Source organism: Lampetra planeri, chromosome 40 (assembly GCF_965212315.1).
Source record: "Lampetra planeri chromosome 40, kcLamPlan1.2.h2, whole genome shotgun sequence".
NCBI lineage: Eukaryota > Metazoa > Chordata > Hyperoartia > Petromyzontiformes > Petromyzontidae > Lampetra > Lampetra planeri.
The window spans coordinates 5,821,147-5,842,923 of NC_136146.1; the positions used below are offsets into that span (position 1 = coordinate 5,821,147).

Here is a 21,777-nt window from a genome sequence, read left to right on the forward strand (position 1 = left end):
ATGGTTTTATTTCGTGCAGTCATCGGTGACCAGATGCATACAACCATAAAACTTGCTAGACTTGAGAAACCCAATTTAATCAGAGGCAGTTGTATGAAGATCAATCTTAAGATTATCTCAGCTGTTCTATCTTTGTGCTCTGACACAAAATTAGACATCACAGCCACTCAGCTACTTCTAAATATCCCGTGTTAACAAAGCCTTAACATCTGATTAATTTGAGTTATCTATAACTGCAATAGACAGGCACATATACGTTGATTGATAAGATAATTTGTTTATGACTAAGCAATTGTATATGTTTTTCATAGGCTCATTTGAGAGAGTGCTTATTCATTCTTACCAACATTGCTTTCATGTAAGCTCTGCAAACACTGGATTTTCTATTTAAAGCTTTCGTGACTGCAGGGATTCATCTTCTTGGTTCTTTCGGTAAAGTCACGTAGAAGGAAAATAATACAAATAAAACATAATAAAATAATTCTCACGACGTTTCGGCCACAACGCAAGCAGCCGTCCTCAGGTGAAGAACAGGTCTGTCTTTCCAGACAGACGGCTGCTTGCGTTGTGGCCGAAACGTCGTGAGAATTATTTTATTATGTTTTATTTTTATTATTTTATTATTTTCCTTCTACGTGACTTTACCGAAAGAACCAAGAAGACTGGATTTTCTGTTATGTAGCAAGAACAGTGAACTTTACTTAGATTCACTAAAATATAGAGATGTTCTATAAATTGAGCACTATCTTCGGATTATAAGATGCATAGGCTGCACCTGTATCGATAAACAAACGTTGGGGGTGCAATTTGTAATCCATTAGCTATGTGTGTTTAACACGTAGGTTGTCGCGACCAAAACATCCATAAAATATTTTTTAGGGTTAGATTGCGTAAATATCTAAATGTGTCGTTAAACCCGCCACCACCCGACACAGCCAACTAGTAAGGGTTGTCACGTAAACAGAACGTCGCATCTATTTGGTTCTTTCGGTAAAGTCACGTATAATGGAAATAATAAAATAATAAAAATAAAACATAATAAAATATTATTATGTTTTAAAAATAAAACATAATTAAATATTATAATGTTTTATTTTATTATTTCCATTCTACGTGACTTTACCGAAAGAACATAATAAAATATTATTATGTAAATTTTTTTATTATTTTATTATTTCCACTCTACGTGACTTTACCGAAAGAACATAATAAAATATTATTGTTTTATTTTTATTATTTTATTATTTCCATTCTACGTGACTTTACCGAAAGAACCAAGAAGATGAATCCCTGAAATCACGAAAGCTTTAAATCGAGAACGTGGCCAATTCGTCACTAGTACAGCACTAACCGGTTTGTCGGAGAGCCAAGCCACGACAATTACAAACCGAGTACGACGTTCCGCCAGTAATTACAACTAGCTTCATCAGGAGACAGCCACATTTGTGGAGAAGTCTTACTGTTTCGTTCCTGATATAGAGGCGTAGATGTGGTGACCGCGCTATGTGTGTGTGTGAGACCAGATTTGTTGACACAGGGGAACAAGTTTAGTTTGAATCTGACATTCTGGCGCATATTATCATCCTGAGAACGCGGTAAGTACACATACAATGTATAGTGCACCTCGTCCAATTAATCCTGCAAAGTTACTTAAGAGTTTGACTTTGCGACAGTCATTTTATTGTCCTAATCGTTAACCTATTAACAGCGCGCTTTTCCCGAGGTGAGCAAGCCACTCATCGGATGCCAAAGTTTACCACCTGCAGTAAATGTCATGCGTCACGCACGTTTGCCCGATACCCACTCCCCCATTCTATCTTCCACCGCCCCACGTCACCGTTCACCTGCACGCGTCCGGCAGCTGCCTCTAACACACAACCCACCCTGCCTCTAACCCACCGCTCTCTCGCTCCCCTCTCCGTCGGCTGCCCCGAGTTGACGGCAAGAGCGCATCCCGCAACTCGAGGAACTCCCGCGCACTCGTCCCGATATTTCGTTCCGTTTTGGAGGTAAGCAAGGAACGGAAGGAAGGCAAATAAAATCAAAACCCGCAAGCCGATGGCTTCGTTTTGTCCGAGCGCTGCGGCGAGCCTTCCGTGCGTCCGCGGCCGGACGCTCGTGGTGCTCCTGGCAGCGATCTTCTCGCAGGCCCTCATGGCCCCCGGCTCTTCGGCCGAGTTCAGTTCCACGCCGACCACGCCGGGAGATTTGGGGGCCACGACCCAGCCGCAGGACGGCGTCGGCCCGGGGCCATCGCCGACGCTGAGTCACGCACGATACCTGACGGACACCAACTTCGACCAGGGAGGATACAAGGCGCTGTTCTCCATGTTGCACGCCTTCCTCGGCGTCGTTCAGAGCAACGAGCTACCGAAAGGTGAGCCCTCCGACGTTGACCGTGCGGGGTCAGGGACGCGTCCCTCGCTGCGGGGGCAGTCGTCACTGTGACCTTCCGTGATTTTGTCCTGGCGGCGCTTTGGCGTGGTCGCAATCGAAACGCCGCGTCTGATCGGTAAAGGCGGTTGTCGGGATTGTTGTGAATATGTGCCCGTGATCTCAAACGATAATTATGGGCCCCCCCTAAACGCTTGCACGCCACGCGACTGTTAAAGCGTGCGGCTGTGCTGGGTGGTCAAGGGTTGCTGATGCCACAGATTCAATCGGATCATTATGGTGAATCTGAAAAATTCAACACATTCGTCAATAACAATGCCCTTTCAAAAGTAAAAACAGATATAATGGTTGACGATTCAGGCGATGCCCCTTCTTCACATACAGAGGCCAGAACGGTAAGGTTATGACTCGAGGTTGAGCCTGGTGAGTAGTTGGATGGAAGGCTGCCTGGGAATAACCAGGCACTGTCGACTTATTTCGTGTGGCTGATGCAGATCCAGAGCAATAATTGCAATTTCACATTCAGATGGTAGTGAATTGACTTTGACTGGTGGGCCTCGTATTAGGATGTACTCGTGTTTCAGTTGAGCATTGAACCTCATCGAAGTCGGGTGGCGCAGTGTGCCAACCACCACACAAAGATCCACCGTGTAGCCTTAACAGACTGTTGGGGCAAGTGCTGTTAGCGAGCACCTATAAAGGCCGGCACGACACGCGACGGGGTGGGTGGCCAGCACCACGCCCGGCCGGCTTTGTCTCCCTCGTGGCAATGTTTACACATCGCACGAGGTACTCACTTGAGGCTGAGTCGACCCAGGGGAGGCCCAGGACCGGTTCAGATAATCGTCACTAGGTGTTTGCCGTGAGCGTAAATCGAACCCGGGTCGCCAGGTTCGTAGCGCAGCGCGCTAACCGCTACACCACCGCTCCCCACACACACACACACAGAAAGGCACATGGACATATATTAAGTAAAAAGCTGCCAACTAGAGATACCCAAACCCACACTAACCTAGCCCAACAATTGTATTTAGCTGAGAATTACATTTGGTGTTGTACGATCGGTACCACTCAAGGAGATGCATCTGCACACTCGAAGGAGGTGCGGTTGTCAGTCGCTCCGTCGACTCTTGCGGCAACGCCTTGGTCTTTGACGTACAGCGAAACCAGGAGCCGATGGCATGCGTCGCCTCAAGTTCAAGTTCATTTATTAGGTGTAGCCCTGCGAGCCATTCGGCTCTTGAATCGGGTGCAACCGCAACAAAAAAAAACTAAAACATGAACAAAAAAACATCTTAAAGGGAATATGTGACTGAGTGCAAACAGAAAATCCAAGAAAAGACAGCAAAATATTGCAGAAAAAAACACCGTACACCAACGCTGTGTGCAAAAATCCCAGTGGGATGCAAGTCAAACAACCAAGGCCATCAGTCTAACTCTGTATTACAACAAACAAACATGGCTAAAACAATGCACTTTTCGAAATCACCAAAATAAAGCCATGAAACCCATCAAACAGTGATCATAGGAACTGTGACGGAATTTTCACAATAAATGGCATAAACAACATGTACTACCAAAACCCTGCAGCCATAGCTGGGCTGAATGAGTCACTCCACAACAGCAGCAGGAGCATCAATGGGAGTATTATATTTTTTCAATGCACCTTTAAGATCAGCACACTAAATCAAAACACAGGTCATACTTTGTAGCGATCATCCGGAGCGACAACATTTTATTTTAGGCCACTGAATTGCACTGGCAGCTAGGGGTGTACAACTCCGCCACTTGTGTCGCTTGGCAGCATCATCTGCTCTTTCCTCGTCATCCGTCGCCTCTCAGCCTTCGCCTCCACCACCACTAACCCTGTCAAGCGTTTCGATTTACGCCGTTTCGATATTCGTCCTGGCGCCTTTCAGGAACGCATCCCCCTTGGACGCAAACCGGGGCGGCACCGTGTTTATCCATCGATAGCTTTGCTCGGCCATGGCAACCAGCTTCGTCGGGTAGCGCTGTCAACATCAAAGGCAACGCAACGACTTTCTCACCTCCCTTCGGCTGCACGGCGCGAACCACGTGGTGTGTTTCACTCGGCATCGCAAACCGGCGATGCCGATGACCACGCGTGACAAATATTTGTCACGGAGCGACGAACGGGTAGGGAGGCTTCATCTCGCCGCGTGTACAGACCACCACACCACCCCCCCACCCCGTCCACAAAATAATGCGGTGGGACTAAATCATCGGGCCCTGCCTTCCTGCCCCGCTGGCCCAACGTGGCCAGGACAACGGGCAAAATAAACTCCTTTAAAAAAGTTTTATTTAAAGTGCACTAAAAAGTCAATAACTCGCTTAGACAAGGGGAAGTGAATGACATCGTGATGATGAAGAGACGCGCGGCGCCTGCTTCTTGCGCGAGGCGATTCCGCAGTTTAGGGACCACGGCGTTTATCACCTACACAAAAAATATATAATTAATATGCCGTCCATGAATAAATTGTAATCGCTTGAAAGGAGGCAATTAATTGATGAATTGATGCCGCTTTTAATACAGGCATGCATTGTCACCGGATCTGAGTACGTGTGCAAAAATTGGGATTGATTGGAAAACAGGAAGTAGACTGACTTTTGATTACAAGATTTGACCACGACACAGCTTTCAAGTTAAGTAAAAGCGTTGAAGAAAAAAATAAGTAATATTAAAAAAATGTAAACACGCTTTAATGAAATCTACCGTACGAGTAATCGCAGAACTCCACGACTCCAGGAAGTGGCCCGAGGCTTGCCATAACGTAAGGGGCGTGGTGATTTACAGCCAACGTCAGTTGAGCGTGGACAATTAGATCCAAGCCGAAATATGACATATAAAAAAGATTGTTGAAATATTTTTTATTTTATTTTTAATGATAGAATATAGTATTGTCATCAGTATGACATAAGTATACCAAGTTTGCAGTCGATGCCACATTGGGAAGTGGGTAAAAATTGAGTTGCAAGATTTGAGAATACGACAACAGACAGAGTGAGTTAAATAAAAGCGTGTAAGAATACATTTTGCTGGTTCTCAAAATTCACCTTGAAAGCGTGAACCACTGATTTGCACGGGTTATCCGTGCAACGCCCACCCCCGTCCGTCCGTCGTGCATCCAAAATGGGAGGGGTGGGGTTGGGTGGAGAGGGGAGGGAGGGGTGGGGCTGGGTGGGGAGGGCTGGTCACCCCGTGGTGCCCTGATAAAACTCAACGTTTAACCTACTCACGCCGGCTTGTGCCCGCCCTCACAGTCGGGCATATTTGCGAAATACACCACGCCGCCGTTGACCATGGCCATTGACCGAGCAACCCAACGTTCCTACCAGCTCCCTCCGCAGGAATATGTTTTTTGTTGAAGTTGAGTTAACTTTTCAAAAAGCACTCAAAGTTGCCCACGTCAGCCTCAAACATTCCGCCATTTTTAATAAGCTCAGGATTACTGACGACACGGGAATTGTAATAACGGCCAAGGGAAATCAAATGTAAAGGTCTTAAGAATTGAATGAAAAAAATCTGCAAAATTGGACTCCAGATAGTGCTATTTTATTGTATTCACCAGCTAAAGCTCACTGAATTAATGGATTTTTTTTCAGAGGCGACCTGGCCACACGTGATAGCAAATCGAAGTGGCTGATATCATCACCATCATCATCACCACACGTGGACATTTCTAGTAGCAGCCACCTAACCTAAACTTGCCCAGAAACGCCGGCAAAACAAAAGCCCTTTGCAACAAGCGGTCTGAACAAACGACGGTATCTGTAGGGAGGGACGGAACTGGGAAACTCCCCATAGTGTGTACTCCTAGGGCAGTTATTAAATACAGACTGAGATCAACACAGGTTAATGTTTAACGAATGTATTGTTTGTATAGTTCTCACGTAGTGAGTATTTAGGGTTCACTTTGTCCCGTGTTTTATCGTTCTGGGCACCCAGCATGAATATTGCCGTTACCTAGCAATGTAGGTGAATTATAGCAGATAAAATGTTTAATGCGAGACTAATTTCAGAGTAAAAAAGCAGATGTAAAAAAAATGGTCATTAGGGCCGTCCATAAAGACGTCACGCGATTTTGGACAATTTCTGACCCCCTCCTCCTCGTCACACGGCGTCACAAAAAGTCAGACCCCCCTCAAATATGACGTCACGAAGCTCTGCCCCCCCCCCCAAGCCATATTTCCATTTTGAAAATAAAACATGCTTGAAATCGCTTTAAACTATTCTCATTGTAGTGCGTATTTAATGTGGCGCTGCACTCTGATGTTGTAGGAATGTTGTTATAACAATTTGTGTTGTTATAACAATTCTATATTTATTGAAAGTTGCGCATTTTGATGTGACGTCACATTTCTCAAACCCCCCTCATCACACATCGTCACAAAAATCGGACTCCCCCCCCCCCCTAGGTGCGTGACGTCATTTATGGACGGCCCCCTTGTCTAACCTTGGATTAGAACGGTTGGCTACGTATGGTGCGAAAGAAGTTCAACATACATACGTCAAAATACGTCTCTAGCTTGTTGATGTGCTACTTATACTTAAAATAAATTCATGTATGCACCCTCAATTGTTTCATTCCTGAGTAAAGCGCATATCCGAGTTTTAATGGGCGTTATATGTGAATGCTGAACGCCTAATTTACATGACTTTAAACAGCCTTGACAAATAATAACCCAAAAAAAAATCCCACGGCATGTTCACATTACTCGAGAAAATGCATGCAAAAAAAAGCGTTCACACCCCACACAAACTTTGAAAACAAATTTCACGTTTTGTCAATGAGAACATTTCGTCAGTGTCAATATCTGCTAGAAAAGCCCGGCGTTTCGTTTGTCTGTTTGTCCGTCAACTAAACTATGAGAGCCTTTCAGAAGGTCTGAATCAAAAAGTCATGGCAAGTGGACCGCCCCCTCCTTCCGTGATGTGGCGCGTAAAAAGTTGACTCAACAGACTTGATTTGAAGCGTGTGTCTATGTTGTGTGTCTCTCTCTGTGTGTCTCTGTGTTGTCTCTCTCTGTGTATCTATGTTGTGTCTCTCTCTGTGTCTCTGTGTGTGTCTCTCTCTGCTTGTGTGTCTGTCTGTGGGTCTCCGTGTCTGTGTTTTGCCTCTCTCTCAAATTTCGTTCTACCTGATGACGATTGCAATCAAAACGTCGTATTATATTATTGAATGTATTGTCTTCGTGACTTTACCGAAAGAACCAAATAATTGACCCAATAGGTTTGTAACAATCGTCGACCCCCCCCCCCCGTCCCCAAAATAATTTAAAGCTTTCGTGACTGCAGGGATTCATCTTCTTGGTTCTTTCGTTAAGTCACGTAGAAGGAAAATAAATAAAATAAAAAAAAGAATCAATAAAACATAATAAAATAATTATTTTATTATGCTTTATTTGTATTATTTTATTATTTACCTTCTACGTGACTTTACCGAAAGAACCAAAAAGACAGATGGACGTAGGCCACAGAAATTCTCGTGATAAAAAAATAATCCTTCAGGCGTTAAGATGTTTCAAACGTCAAATAGACACCTATTGCCAGGCGTCAAGTCTGCACAAACGACAAACAATTGCGGTAATATAATGCTCACAAATATGCTCCGACAATGTACGCTTTGTCCTTGAAACTGACGAACCTACACGAGAGACAACCTCTGTTATCGATTTGTCTCACCATTACTAGACCAAAGGTCGCCAAAAGCATGAATGGCCCGGTATGAAGATGTGAAATGCTGCTGGATAATTTTGGTCAGGACATTTAATAGGGGCCGTCCATAAGTGACGTCACGCACCTGGGGGGGGGGGGGGGGGGTCAGACATTTGTAACGATGTGTGACGAGGGGGGGGGGGGGCGTTGAGAAATGTGACGTCACATAAAAATGCGCAACTTTAAATAAATATAGACAACACCTTCTACTTAATTAAATATACTTTTCAATAACTGGTTTATCCTACAACATCAGTGCAGCGGCACATTAAATACGCACTACAATGACAATAGTTTAAAGCGATTTGAAGCATATTTTATATATATATATTTTTTGGGGGGGGCAGAGCTTTGTGACGTCATATTTGTGGGGGGGGTCTGACTTTTTGTGACGTCGTGTAACGAGGGGGGGGGGGGGTAAAAAATCGTCCAAATTCGCGTGACGTCATTTATGGACGCCCCCATAGGACAACGGGCAAAAGCAGCATTCCCGTGGAGATGCAGAAGACAGTTCTGCCTAAATATGACTCGACGAATAATTGTGTCATTTTGAGGAGAGGACAAACACCTAAACAAAAAACCTTATACGGCCACAACAATTGATTGTCTATAAAAGACACGTTTGTTTAGAGCATGTGGGCTCACGGACAGAAGTGAGTGAATTAGCACGCGGAACTGTCTACCAATCTGTGAGGGAGGTAATCATTTATTGTAGATTTGAAGCTTTCGTGACTGCAAGGATTCATACTCTTAGGTTTTTTTCGGTAAAGTCACGTAGGTAAAATAATAATAATTATAATAATTGTTATAATTCTAATTTAAAAAAAAATTACTTACGTGACTTTACCGAAGAAACCTAAGAGGAAGCAATCATTTTTTTAAAACAAAGACATAGCGATGGGGAAAATAACATGATCCAATGAAGCCAGATTGGGTTATCGAGTCAAAAATTGGAACACGTAGAATGTTGCGTCTCATATCCGACTCGCTGGGAACTGATGTACAGGCGGATATGTGAAAAGGCCAGATTTGTAAACAAATATAGAAAAGCTGAGTTACATCGTGCACAAATACTGTGCTGCGTATGGGCGGTTAGTTTGTCAAGTCGAATATGTGACGCTCGGATAAGCGATGATGAACTGGGCATATGTACAACAATATGTGGATCATGAATGCATTTGCAGGATACCCAATGCGAAATGTGACCATCTCGTTCAGTATTAAAAATCATGCGCATTTGGATCGCGGTATCCAGAAATCTATTGCTGTGTGATATCTTAGGTCCTCATGTTATTCAAATAAGGTGGTCACATGGCTTTGTTACAGAGACATCAACAGCTACAGGTCACCCGTGGTGGTGAGATGTTAACTCTCTCGCCTGGTACGCAGGAGGTCGTAGGTTCGATCCCAACCCTGAAGCTGCTGTATATTTGGAGTTTGCATTTTATTCCAGTGGTCATGTGGATTGTTCTCCAATTCCTCTGGTCCCCCCCCCGCCAATAATAAGAATTAACATGCGTTTAGAGTAGTTGGCTGCTATAAACTTTCACATGATGAGCCATTTCATTGAGTTATCATTTGTGGCTAGGTCGCTTCTGAAAATGTGCTTTATAGTTCAGTGGGCCTTACCAGGTGAACATTTTTTGTAGCTTTACCTGTTTCGCAAGTGCGCGAAATACGCACGTATGCATGTTGGACTTCTTTGGCATCGTGCTAATCGGAGGTGCGGGGATAGGACGACTAACTAAACACAAAAAGCAAATAACTGGAGTTAAAGTAGTGACGGAACAACTTGCCAAGTAACATGACGCTAACACATGCCTGTGGAAGGAGCTGGTAGGAACGTTGGGTTGCTCGGTCAATGGCCAGGGTCAACGGCGGCTTGGTGTATTCCGCAAATATGTCCGACTGAGGGCGGGCACAAGCCGGCGTGAGTAGGTTAAACGTTGAGTTTAATAAGGGCACCATGGAGTGACCAGCCCCTCCCCATCCAGCCCCACCCCTCCCACCCCCCACCCAGTCCCACCCTCCCCACCCAGCCCCTCCCCACCCTCCCCTCCCCACCCAGCCCCTCCCCACCCTCCCCTCTCCATCCAGCCCCACCCCTCCCATTTTTGGATGCACGACGGACGGACACAATAATCCCCTGTGGGCTGGTGGAACCAGGTGGTTCCTACCAGTATACATGCATTGCTTAAGATCATCAGTGGGGGGTGGAACTTGGACAATTATAAAATCAATGCTTTATATGTGAATGCCGACTGGCACTCTTGAGTTACAGAACGTTTAAGGGGAGATATTATTGTCTGTATGTGTCTTTTGTACGCATTTATCATTCTGTGAGCCTTTGCTGTTAACGTCTCCGTATGTGTGTCTATATTTCCAGATATAATTCAAGAATTCGTCAATGGAGAAGACCTTCTATCTGTTTTAACAAATAATTCCACGAAGGTAAATTACAGTCACGTACAAAGCAAGGTTTTTTTCTCTCCCAAAAACGCATTTTTAATAATAATACAAAATATCTGTTCGGAAATTAGGCTGGGTAATATGATGTATCGATTCATTGATTAATATTAATTGTTGAGTTCAAGGTACATTCATCGAATGGAGTGTGTAGGAAATCATGTCTTTATGATTCACGTTCCATTGTATGTCACTGGATCACACGAATCCAGCTGCAAGCCACGAGAGACGCTCCATTCACACCAAAGTGAGAAAATAATAACCTCACAAGTGATTCCGGAATCCAATCATGAGCCAGCCTGAATCTTGCTATTTCATTGAATCAACGGGGGCAGTGAATTATTACAACCTCAGCTTTAACGTAGAAAAAAAAACTGGTTGTTAAGATATATACAGGAGTTACCGAGCATATATTATTCAAAGCAATAGTTCTTATTAATTGGGATTGTGGCCACAGTTTGGCTTTTAAGCCCAGCAATTGAAGTCTGATGCTCGATCATTGTGGCTGAAACATAATTATCTGAGCGCCACGTATGATGCAAACTCAGCATATGGTGCACTTCAGTTCAACAGACATGAGCCCATAATTGGTCTTTTGTCTGGTAATTTATCCAAATTACAACAAAAAAAAGCCATTAGAGTATTCGAACAGAACAATTCATCACGAGCTACCGCGTATTTATTCGCGGTTGTGACCGTACGGATCTCTGATGCGTTTTCGGGGTTGCTGCTGTTTTCAGCACTATATCTGACGTTTCACTCCGTGTTCTGGGAGTCTCTTCAGGAACTGTTCCTGAAGCAGCTCCCGGCATATACATATTGAATTGGATTCAGTTTCCATAGAAGTTCCCAGGATGACGAAGCCAAACGTCGGACATCGTGCCGAGCAGCACATGGTGGAACCCGAAAACACATCGGGAGAGCCGTGCAACTTACATGCCCCGTGATGATATCCCAAGTACATTCACAACATGGCAATATTGCCCTCTACTGCATGGACGTGAGCAATGTACAAGTACACACTCCGGTGGGGACTCCTGCAATTCCGATGAGAGCTGAACACTTGTTGAGATTCATCTTGTTGGTTCTTTCGGTAAAGTCACGTAGAAGGGAAATAATAAAGTAATAAAAATAAAACATAATAAAATGATTCTCACGACGTTTCGGCCACAACGCAGACCTGTTCTTCACCTGAGGACGGCTGCTTGCGTTGTGGTCGAAACGTCGTGAGAATTATTTTATTATGTTGTATTTTTATTATTTTATCATTTCCCTTCTACGTGACTTTACCGAAAGAACCAAGAAGATGAATCCCTGCAGTCACGAAAGCTTTAAATCGAAATTTAACTTGTTGAGATGTCTGTTCAATAATATTGCACATACGGCTACGTACGGTGGGAACGAAGTTCAACATACTTTGATACATAGCCCTTGAGTATCATCGGCAGAGTCAAGCTTGTTAAACAAATGCTGCTGGATCACCACCCCCAGTAAACATGGAAAGATAGACCAAGCAGATGCCCTACGTTTGTTGAACGTTGCATGTTTACTGGACCGATGGCGTTGTACAATATGGGACGTTGTTCAATTTCAAAACCAAAATCTCCAGCTTTACAAAAAAAAGAGGTAGCAAAACCATCTGGTCATGCAGCACCATTTGTTTCACAAGTCTGGATTTGCTGATGAGATGCAGATGTTCAAACCCGGTCGATAGTTTTCCTGCTCAAACAAATACTGCTTGATAATAGAGTATTGATAATAGTTGGCCTGAAAAAGTCAATAGGCTCATGGACTAAAACAGATTTTTGCAAAGGGAGAGAGAATCGAGCTCTGTTTATGAATGTGATTGTATTTACCGTATGGCTGTGGTTTGCACCAACCAACAAAATGCTGGTATATCTGTTTCAGCGTATTTCATACGACACACAAAAAACCCGAACCTGGGTCGCTGTTTGTAGTGTGTGCACATCGCTACTTGGGAGACAAAGGCGGCTGGGCACGGATGTTGATCACACACCCCCTCGTGCACCGTGCCGACCTTCATAGGTGCTGCTCGCTCACAGCGCTTGCCCCAACAGTCTGTCAGCGCTATACGGGGGGATCTTTATCTTTGCGTGCGGTGTTGCCCCCTTCCACCAACAGCTGGCTGTGTACGAGATGGGCTTCCTCATCTGTTTGGCCATCGGGCTGCTGTACTTCCTCCTCTTGCCCTTCGTGGCTTTCTTCTTCTGCTGCTGCCGCTGCTGCGGGAAGTGTGGCGGACGCAGGTACCAGAGCGACGCCGAGGCACGCAGCAACTGTCGTCGCATCTCCTACTCGGTCACCCTCCTCCTCTGCTGCCTCCTCGCCACGTGAGCAAATTGGATTTGAAACGTCGACGGTTACCCCACCGCGTGTGTTGTCTTGGTGTGGTCTGGGATTGTTTTTTTTGTTGCCTTGCTGCCTTTTCCAGGGCTGCCACTGTGACGAAATGTTAACTACCTTGTCGAGTCTTGATTTAAAGCTTTAGTGACCGCAGGGATTCATATTCTTGGTTCTTTCGGTAAAGTCACGTAGAAGGGAAATAATAAAGTAATATTAATATAAAACAATATAAAGTCACGTAGAAGGGAAATAAAAAAAAAATTATATAAAACAATATAAATATTCTTCTTGGTTCTTTCGGTAAAGTCACGTAGAAGGGAAGTAATACATTCAGACTCTGTCTCCCCGACATACCTGGTCTTCACCTGAAGACGGCTGCTAGCGTTGTGGCCGATACGTCGTGAGAATTATTTTATTATGTTTTATTTTTATCATTGTATTACTTCCCTTCTACGTGACTTTACCGAAAGAACCAAGAAGATGAATCCCTGCAGTCACGAAAGCTTGAAATCGAAATATTAATATTTGTTTATTATTTCTCTTCTACGTGACTTTACCGAAAGAACCAAGAATCCCTGCAGTCACGAAAGCTTGAAATCGAAATCGAAATATTAATATTATTTTATTATTTCTCTTCTACGTGACTTTACCGAAAGAACCAAGAATATGAATATCTTGCCGAGATCGCGGGTTCGATCCCGACTCGGACGCCTGTATATTTGAAGTTGGCATGTGATCTATATTTCTCCCCGGGGTCGCGTGGATTTATCTCTGGGTTTTTACGTCCATATTTAGAATCGACATGCGTTTATTAGAGTGTTTGGTTGCTATAAGAATAGCACGTGATATGCCACGTCGTTGAGCTATCATTTGTGGTCAGGTCTTTTCTGAAAAAGAGCTGTATAGCTCAGTGGGCCTTACCTGGTAAAATACCAAAAACAATTCATTTGGTCTTCTTGGTTCTTTCGGTAAAGTCCATTCGGTAAAGTCTATTCTACGTGACTTTACCGAAAGAACCAAGAAGATGAATCCCTCCAGTCACGAAAGCTTTAAATCGAAAAATCATTTGGTGTTGAAAAATCATCAGGAATTGATGTACTTATGCAAGTTGTACTTGCATATTTTCTTTTTATTCAGTGACTTGCTTAACTTTCCTATACTTTGCACTCCTGTTGTGTTTGTTGTATTGTTTGCTGCTGTAATTCTCTGACCTTTTGCCCCACACTGGACATCTGTGAAAAAGACTTCACAGCTCATCGGACTCTTGCAGTCTAAATTTTCTGATTCCAATCGCTGTTTCACGGATCCTTCTACCTGCCTGTTTGTCTGCCTACCCACCAGCGTTGATGTGGTCAGCATCCAAAAATAACGACGATAGTGCAATTTAACGTTTAACTTACGTACTAACAGGACCCTGCGGGGTGGGCTGGTAGGAATAATACTTAGTACCGGTACAGGGATATCGACCGGGCTGGGTGGGGAGGGGCTGGGTGGGGAGGGGCTGGGTGGGGAGGGGCTGGTCACCCCGTGGTGTCCTTATAAAACTCAACGTTTAACCTACTCACGCCGGCTTGTGCCCGCCCTCACAGTCGGGCATATTTGCGGAATACACCACGCCGCCGTTGACCCTGGCCATTGACCGAGCAACCCAACGTTCCTACCAGCTCCCTCCGCAGGAATGTGTTCTATGTGCCACTCAGTCCGTATTTAGCCGCCTATTCTGTTGTTCCACTCGGTCGACTGAACGGGTTTAAGGCAGTGACTGGAGAAAATGTGTTGCCCGTAGTGTGCAAAAACTCATCTTGCTGTGATTTGCTTACTAATGTAAAAGCGGGGGTGCTGCATCATTGTTTTTAATTATAATATCACTCAAATATTGGTGGGGGAAGAGGGCGGGGGGGCAGGGCTGGGTGGCGCGTCTTACTTCTCGGTGGTTTTGTTTGTGTGCAGATAATAAATCGCAACAAAATTGAAGCAGAGAAGTGCACCGCCTCCTACACCAGTTGACAGCCCCTCCCCCAACACCCCCCTCAACACCACCCCTCCCACCAGCCCTCACCACCCCCCCCACCACCCCCCACCACCAGCACCCCACCACCCCCCACCACCACCTTCTGCACTAGGCCTCGCGAAGCCTCCCGCACTAGGCCTCGCGAAGCCTGCCGCACTAGGCCTCGCGAAGCCTTCTCTGCAGTAGACTTAGCGAAGCCTTCTGCACTAGGCCTCGCGAAGCCTTCTCTGCAGTAGGCCTCGCGTAGCCTTCTCTGCAGTAGGCCTCGCGATGCCTTCTCTGCAGTAGGCCTCGCGAAGCCTGCCGCACTAGGCCTCGCGAAGCCTTCTCTGCAGTAGACCTAGCGAAGCCTTCTGCACTAGGCCTCGCGAAGCCTTCTCTGCAGTAGGCCTCGCGAAGCCTTCTCTGCAGTAGGCCTCGCGAACCCTTCCCTGCAGTAGGCCTCGCGATGCCTTTTCCGCAGTAGGCCTCGCAAAGCCTGCCGCACTAGGCCTCGCGAAGCCTGCCGCACTAGGCCTCGCGCCGTGCTTTTCGTGCACAAATAAGGCAATTAAATGTATCTCGTCTCCGTGTAAATAAATGTATCTGTGTTAAAAAAGTGCTGCGTTTCAGTAAAGTAAATTTGAAGCGAAGTTTAAAGTTTTGCGCGAAGCGCCGGAAGCGATGGCCATCTTGTTTAGTTCACAGATCGCAGGGGGAGCGGGCGGCCATCTTGTCGGACAGGGTCATGCCAAGTGTTTGCAGTAGGGGGCGATGTTGATACACGGACGGACGGACGGACACATTAATCTATTGGTGGTCTGGTCCACTTCGTTCCTACCAGTATAATTTATACTTAACTAGAACGCCTTCACTCGAGGCGTTTGACATAGCTGACAAAACAATCGATGACAAAATGGAATGATAAAACCGGTTATTGATGGAACCAGCAACCTCACAGGTTACAAGTCCCGTCTACTCACCAACACAACATAGCAGCATCGTCTGAATGTTGCGAACGCGCTGTTAATGTTGTCTCTTTGCAACGTTGTGATGTTGTTCCTAGCGGGGGTCTCGTGTGCATGTTCCAAGCCAACATTTACACGCACTACGAAAGTGGGAAAAGCTTTGCTGGCAGTGAAGTCAGAACAATTGTGAAGAATAACCTGGCTGACATAAACACCTTCGCGGATAACACAGTGAAGGTACGCTTTGTACGGATGATTGTATCGAATGATGAAATCAACAAGTGCTAGGCTGCAGTCAGCTTTAGTGCACGGATCAATCCGGGTATATTTCTCAGCCAGATCCAGGTCTCTCAAAACAGTGCAGTGCAATTTTGTACATTATGGAAGATGCGATTATCGCGTATCTTCATATCTTGCGATATATATCGTAGTATCGTTAAATCGCGGCAAACAAATATTTGACAGGGAAGACCAACAGCGGAGTGGCTTTTGAGACATTGTAAAAGTTGGCAGCGGGATTTAAAAGATGGGGGCAACATTTAAAAGTCCAAGGGATTAGAATTTTCCCTCCAGGCCCAGAGTGGCCATAGGGGCAGCAGTCCATGGGGCAAATGCCCCGTGGGGTGGGTCCAGTCAGTGAGCCGGTGAGGGGCCGTCAGAGTAACAAAAAAGAGTTGTTTTTAATTAAAATATTCTATTACCTCTAATGTTTCCGCTTCATTGCTTATTTACGCTCTCGGTTGGCATTACGTCGCCGTATTCGGGCAGCCCCAAAGTTTATTCCTCACTGGTACCATTTGTTTTTTTATTTGGACCCAGCACCGAGTGGGTCAATGAGATCGGCACGGCAATTTGTGCCCTGCTGTGCGTTTAACAATGCCTGGGCCCATTGCTAGTCCCAGTCCGTCACTGGCTCCCTCCATCCGCGACACTCTACAAATGTGGGACCAATGCATGCCCTCTCTTTGTACAATTGACGACATGCTTCCCGAGTAGTTTCCTACCATAAATTGGGTTCACTGCTTGCACAGTCTGAATGCAAATACTTTGGTTCGCTGCCTTCATCTCGCCTCCGCCTTGTTTTACTGACGCGCGTTAATGTTTTCCCGTCGTGAATTTTTTACAGGCTGGTGGTATTTTGCATTTCTTTTAATGTTTTGTCTTATGGGTTTATATATTTTTTAGCTGTTGTTCCTGCTCCTGTTTTTTGTGTGCCTTTATAGCAACCGGTTTCTGTTAAAAGTATAGATTTGTAGTGGAAATTGACTCTCAACTGAAAGACAATCATACACTGAGATGATACCGGGACCTACGGGTAATTCAAACACAGGGCTTCATTCCAACATCTGAATATCCCTTGGGTGCTCACATACAGGATTTATAACGTCTGCCATATGCTACTGCTTAGCCATATAATAATTATTGCATACTCTCTTTCACTTACATAATCATCAGCCATTATCTATTCACTGATGTATGAAGTTATTTCCGAACTGTTGCCATCTCTCACAGGTCTTGCGATGCATCGATTCATTCAGATATTGCACACGACCCACAATGCACTTCTTCAGGAAATGCTGAGGGTTTTTTTGATGCACGTGCACAAATGGCTGTGCATCTTTTGCACATTTTTGCATCTTGTTTGAAACTTACTGCGCGCGAGCTGATTTAATCCCTCCATGCCTCTGGCGGATGTTCCCTTGGGCGAGTTTCCCCCCTTTGGCTGCCACTCCATCATCAGTCTCGGCCGTTGGACTTCCTGCCCAAGCCCCACTTGCCTTCGTTCGTCTGGATTCGCTTTTAACTTACTTTTTCATTTCATTCTGTGCAGCAATTGGACGAAGTTGTTGCCCAGTATGGGCCAGTCAAAGATATCGCGAGCAACAAAGTACAGAGTAAGTGATGTTTGTTGTCCTTCTCTGGCACCTCCGATTAGCACAGTTGGTTATGTATGGTGCAAAAGAAGTTCAACATACGTATACATACACACGTCGCGTGCAATGTGTCCCTCTCGCGTGCTTAGTGCTGACATAAATGGTTGTGGATGTTCATACATGTTCAAAAATGTTTTTTCTGTAAACCTACTCCTGAAATTAGTTTTGCTTGAAGTTGTATGCAAATCAGTCAATTAGTCCTCTTCTTGTATGTATGTTCAACTCCTTTTGCATCGCACGTAGCCAACCGTGCTGATCGGAGGTGCTAATCTCGAGTCCCTTAGCTTGGGGGCCGTGATCCACGGCTCAACGATCCCTCCGTCTGGCTTCCCTTTAGCATCCTCAACAGTCTCGTTCAGGTTACAGCGTCACCGCACGCCAGGTGGCTCAGTGGCAGAGCAGGCTGCTCGCAATTGGAAGGTTGCGAGTCTCATTCCTGATTGGGGTGATCGGCTGGTTAATACGAGCAGCGCTTTGTGGAGAAGACAACAGCGGTTGCCTCCCGATGGTTAAAGACTCGCCCACGCCATAGCAACATGGAATTTCCACCTCCCGGCTCAGAGTTGTGAACAGGAGATGGGCACCGTCTCGATGCTCATTTGAGCAGAAAATAACTCTGTCTTGACCTTGACTTACCACCAGATGTAGCTTAACAACATTTCCCACGAGAAAAAAACAACTGCACAATTAGGTCACGCTATTTTGTATTAACGATGTCTCATTAGATGACAACATTTGCTCGTTTATTTTTCTACCTACGTTTGAACCTCCCAACAAACGTTGTGGCGGTAACGTGACCCAGCGACGGTGCCCTTTTGACGCCTGTTGCCGAGGCTCGCGGTTCAAATCCGGCAGGCCAGCCCGGTTAACACTGCGGGCGAAATCAACCATAAAATACTACGCGCCGTCTGCTTCCCAGTGGGCGTTCAAATCCCCACAATTCAAAGCGAGTAGGCCCTTGTGTGCCGGCGTCATGGTCCAACCTTGTAAAAAAAAAAAGAAATCTCATTCACCCCTAAAATTACACTAATTTGAATAACACGTGACAATCATGACACCCCACTTCCCACTGGCCAGGCTAATTCCCGACGGGAGTTCAGCTGCTGAGATCGCCTTGTGCCCACAGATCAGAGGTCGCAACCGGGTACCCGATACCCGTACCCTACCCGATACCCGGCTACCCGTACCCGGCCGGGTACGGGTACGGTTACCCGTTTGTGACCCTGGTGCGGCCGGGTACGGGTACGGGTAGGCCGTGAGTCACTGGTGAGTAACCGTTTGTCACTCATTTCGGGTAGGGTACGGGTACAGGTAGGGAACGGGTACCCGTACCCGGCCGGGTACGGGTACGGGTATCCATTTGCGACCCTGGTGCGGCCGGGTACGGGTACGGGTAAGGAATCAAAACCCGTTTGCGACCTCTGCCACAGATACAGCAACCACAGGGGGGGGGGGGCTGCCCTTTTTGAAATGTGTTGAGATGGGATGTGATACGAGTTGCTTGTTGTGTGTGAAGTGTTCTGAGATGTTCCAGTGCAAAGGGTGCTCTGTTAAAAAAAACACACACAAAAATCGATTTCATCGTACATCTGCAGCTAATCCCAACGTACGCATCTTTCCCACGTCAGATATTGGCAGTATTGTCGGAGGAAACATTCAGAACAACTTTTTGGGAGTAGTCGCCGGGCCACAAAGTGCCGTGCTCGACCTCGTTGATGGTAAGTCGCAATGCTCAGCGACGCTATTCATTTATTATTATGCATTCATTGTGGTATGGAATTAGTGGATGGTAATACACAACGCTCAGCTACACGAGATGCATGTATGTTGATAGATAAATGAACGTATATATTCATGGTGGACCACCGTGGTGGAATAATTTGCACAGTGGACCTGGAATCTAAAGGTCGCCGGTTCGATTTCACCCCCCCCCCACCGGTACGGCAGTTGAAACATCGCAGAAAGTTCCTTAATCCGCCCCCGCCTCTGTCCACCCAGCAGAGTAAATGGGTTCACGGCAGTTAGGGGCCGTCCATAAATGACGTCACGCACCTAGCGGCGGGGGGGGGGGGGGTCAGACATTTGTGACGATGTGTGACGAGGGGGGGGGGGGTTGAGAAATGTGACGTCACATCAAAATGCGCAACTTTAAATAAATATATACAACACGTTCTACTTAATTAAATAGACTTTTTAATAAATGTTTTCTCCTACAACATGAGAGTGCAGGGTGGGGGGCAGAGCTTTGTGGCGTCATATTTGAGGGGGGGGTCTGACTTTTTGTGACGCCGTGTGACGACAAGGGTAATGGGGGGTCAAAAATCGTCCAAAATCGCGTGACGTCATTTATGGACGGCCCTTTAGTCGATCGGCAGGCATGCATTGCATTTGGCGAGGTAGAGTGTGGCTATCCCAACCTCTTACGAGGTTTCTGGGCATCGTGGGACAGTAGGCCATAACGACCCTTCTACCACCAGCAGTGGCGTGAGTAAGCACTTGCAGGGCTGCACCTTTACCACCCTTTGTTGCATGCTGAACATGCAAACCACAATGATTCGGCAGAGACATAAATGCGTGTTTTCAGTGTGGAATAATGTAGACCTGCAGGAGAAGGTTCAGCCTAATGTGATAAATTACTTTACACCTCATGCTAAACGCTTTAAAAACGTCGATGCCAGCATCCGTTAACTGAGGCATCCCCTCCCCTCCGTGGTCAAACGATCTCACGAATCGACAACGGCGTGGGGTGGACTTCATCCAACAGTGGATTGACAAAAACGTCTGTAAGGTGACGTTTAGTCACTGCGGGTGGCAGTCGAGAAGGGGGAAATGAACCACGAGCGGCGCTGACTCACCTCGTAATCTATGCAAATTTCACGTACATTTAGTGCCGAGGTCAAAGTTGGTGGTGAGAAAACGGCCACTTTTGTCAGTTGATTATTAATAATTGTGCTTTCATTCAAGCCGCACTGAAATGCGTTGTACTCTAACATTGCCGTTGGTTGTGTTTACTCAAACATTGGTCATGATTTGTTTGCTTCTCACTTTAGTTATTAACAGGACCAAGGAAAATCTGAACACCGTGAATGCGTCAATGTCCACGCTAAATATGTGGGCCATCAATATAAACACAACGTTAGATGAGATTAGAAACAACTTGACAACACATTTAACTCCATGTAACGGTACCGGTAATTCGACTGCATGCCAATGGCTCTTGGATGAGTCAAATAATATTTCTCTTGCTGCCGACTTCAGCCCGGTAAGAGATTTTAACAATATTATTTTTTGTTATGAGATGCAATTACTCTGTGAATTAAAAAAAAACTGTTTGTTTGATCGAGTGATTTTGTTTAATCCTTCAATTTTGCAGCACTCTAAATAGATTACAAAGTCAGTAAACTACTGTGTTAACGTGAGGGACATGACTACATTACAAGCACAACTTACTCCCTCAGTGATTCAGTAAATTGTCATTCATCATGGTTGTTATTATTATGCTTATTCAGATGGAAAAATATCACTATTTTCCAGGAGGGTCCTGTATCATCATTTTTTTGTTACATTTGGCAAATTTTATTTGGGGTCAAAATCCAATTCAAGACACAAATCGTTTACCTCTTGGTGAAAAAAACAATAGACTTTATTTACCATTTCATGCAAAACTACACGCTGTTAAGATGTTCAAACAGACACACATTGCGAGAAAAATAGACACTTATTGCAAGGTAAAACTAATTCTGTTTTTAATAATTTTTAAACTGACAAAAAGGGTCCCACGTTTTTCTCTAGTCTCTCATCTAATTTGTGTTGTTTCCCATTTTGAACAATTTCTAACCAAGGGTGAAAGCATTCACGCATTCGCTCTGTCCGTCCGTCTGTGTGTAACGGGGGTGGGTTGGGGTCACGACAGCGCTCATGAAG

General features: G+C 45.4%; 1 protein-coding gene across 1 annotated transcript in view; it reads left to right on the forward strand.

Annotated features, from left to right (window-relative positions):
- Positions 1-1,745: 1,745 nt before the first annotated feature.
- The window catches only part of LOC144731801 (prominin-1-A-like), a 46,873-nt gene continuing 26,841 nt past the window's right edge, over positions 1,746-21,777 (forward strand). Inside the window, exons 1-7 of the mRNA XM_078613049.1 lie at positions 1,746-2,377; positions 10,518-10,582; positions 12,740-12,948; positions 16,018-16,156; positions 17,751-17,814; positions 19,482-19,571; positions 20,904-21,115. Of these exons, the coding sequence (XP_078469175.1) occupies positions 2,059-2,377; positions 10,518-10,582; positions 12,740-12,948; positions 16,018-16,156; positions 17,751-17,814; positions 19,482-19,571; positions 20,904-21,115 (1,098 nt within the window). The 5' untranslated portion in view covers positions 1,746-2,058. The remainder of the gene's footprint in view (positions 2,378-10,517; positions 10,583-12,739; positions 12,949-16,017; positions 16,157-17,750; positions 17,815-19,481; positions 19,572-20,903; positions 21,116-21,777) is intronic.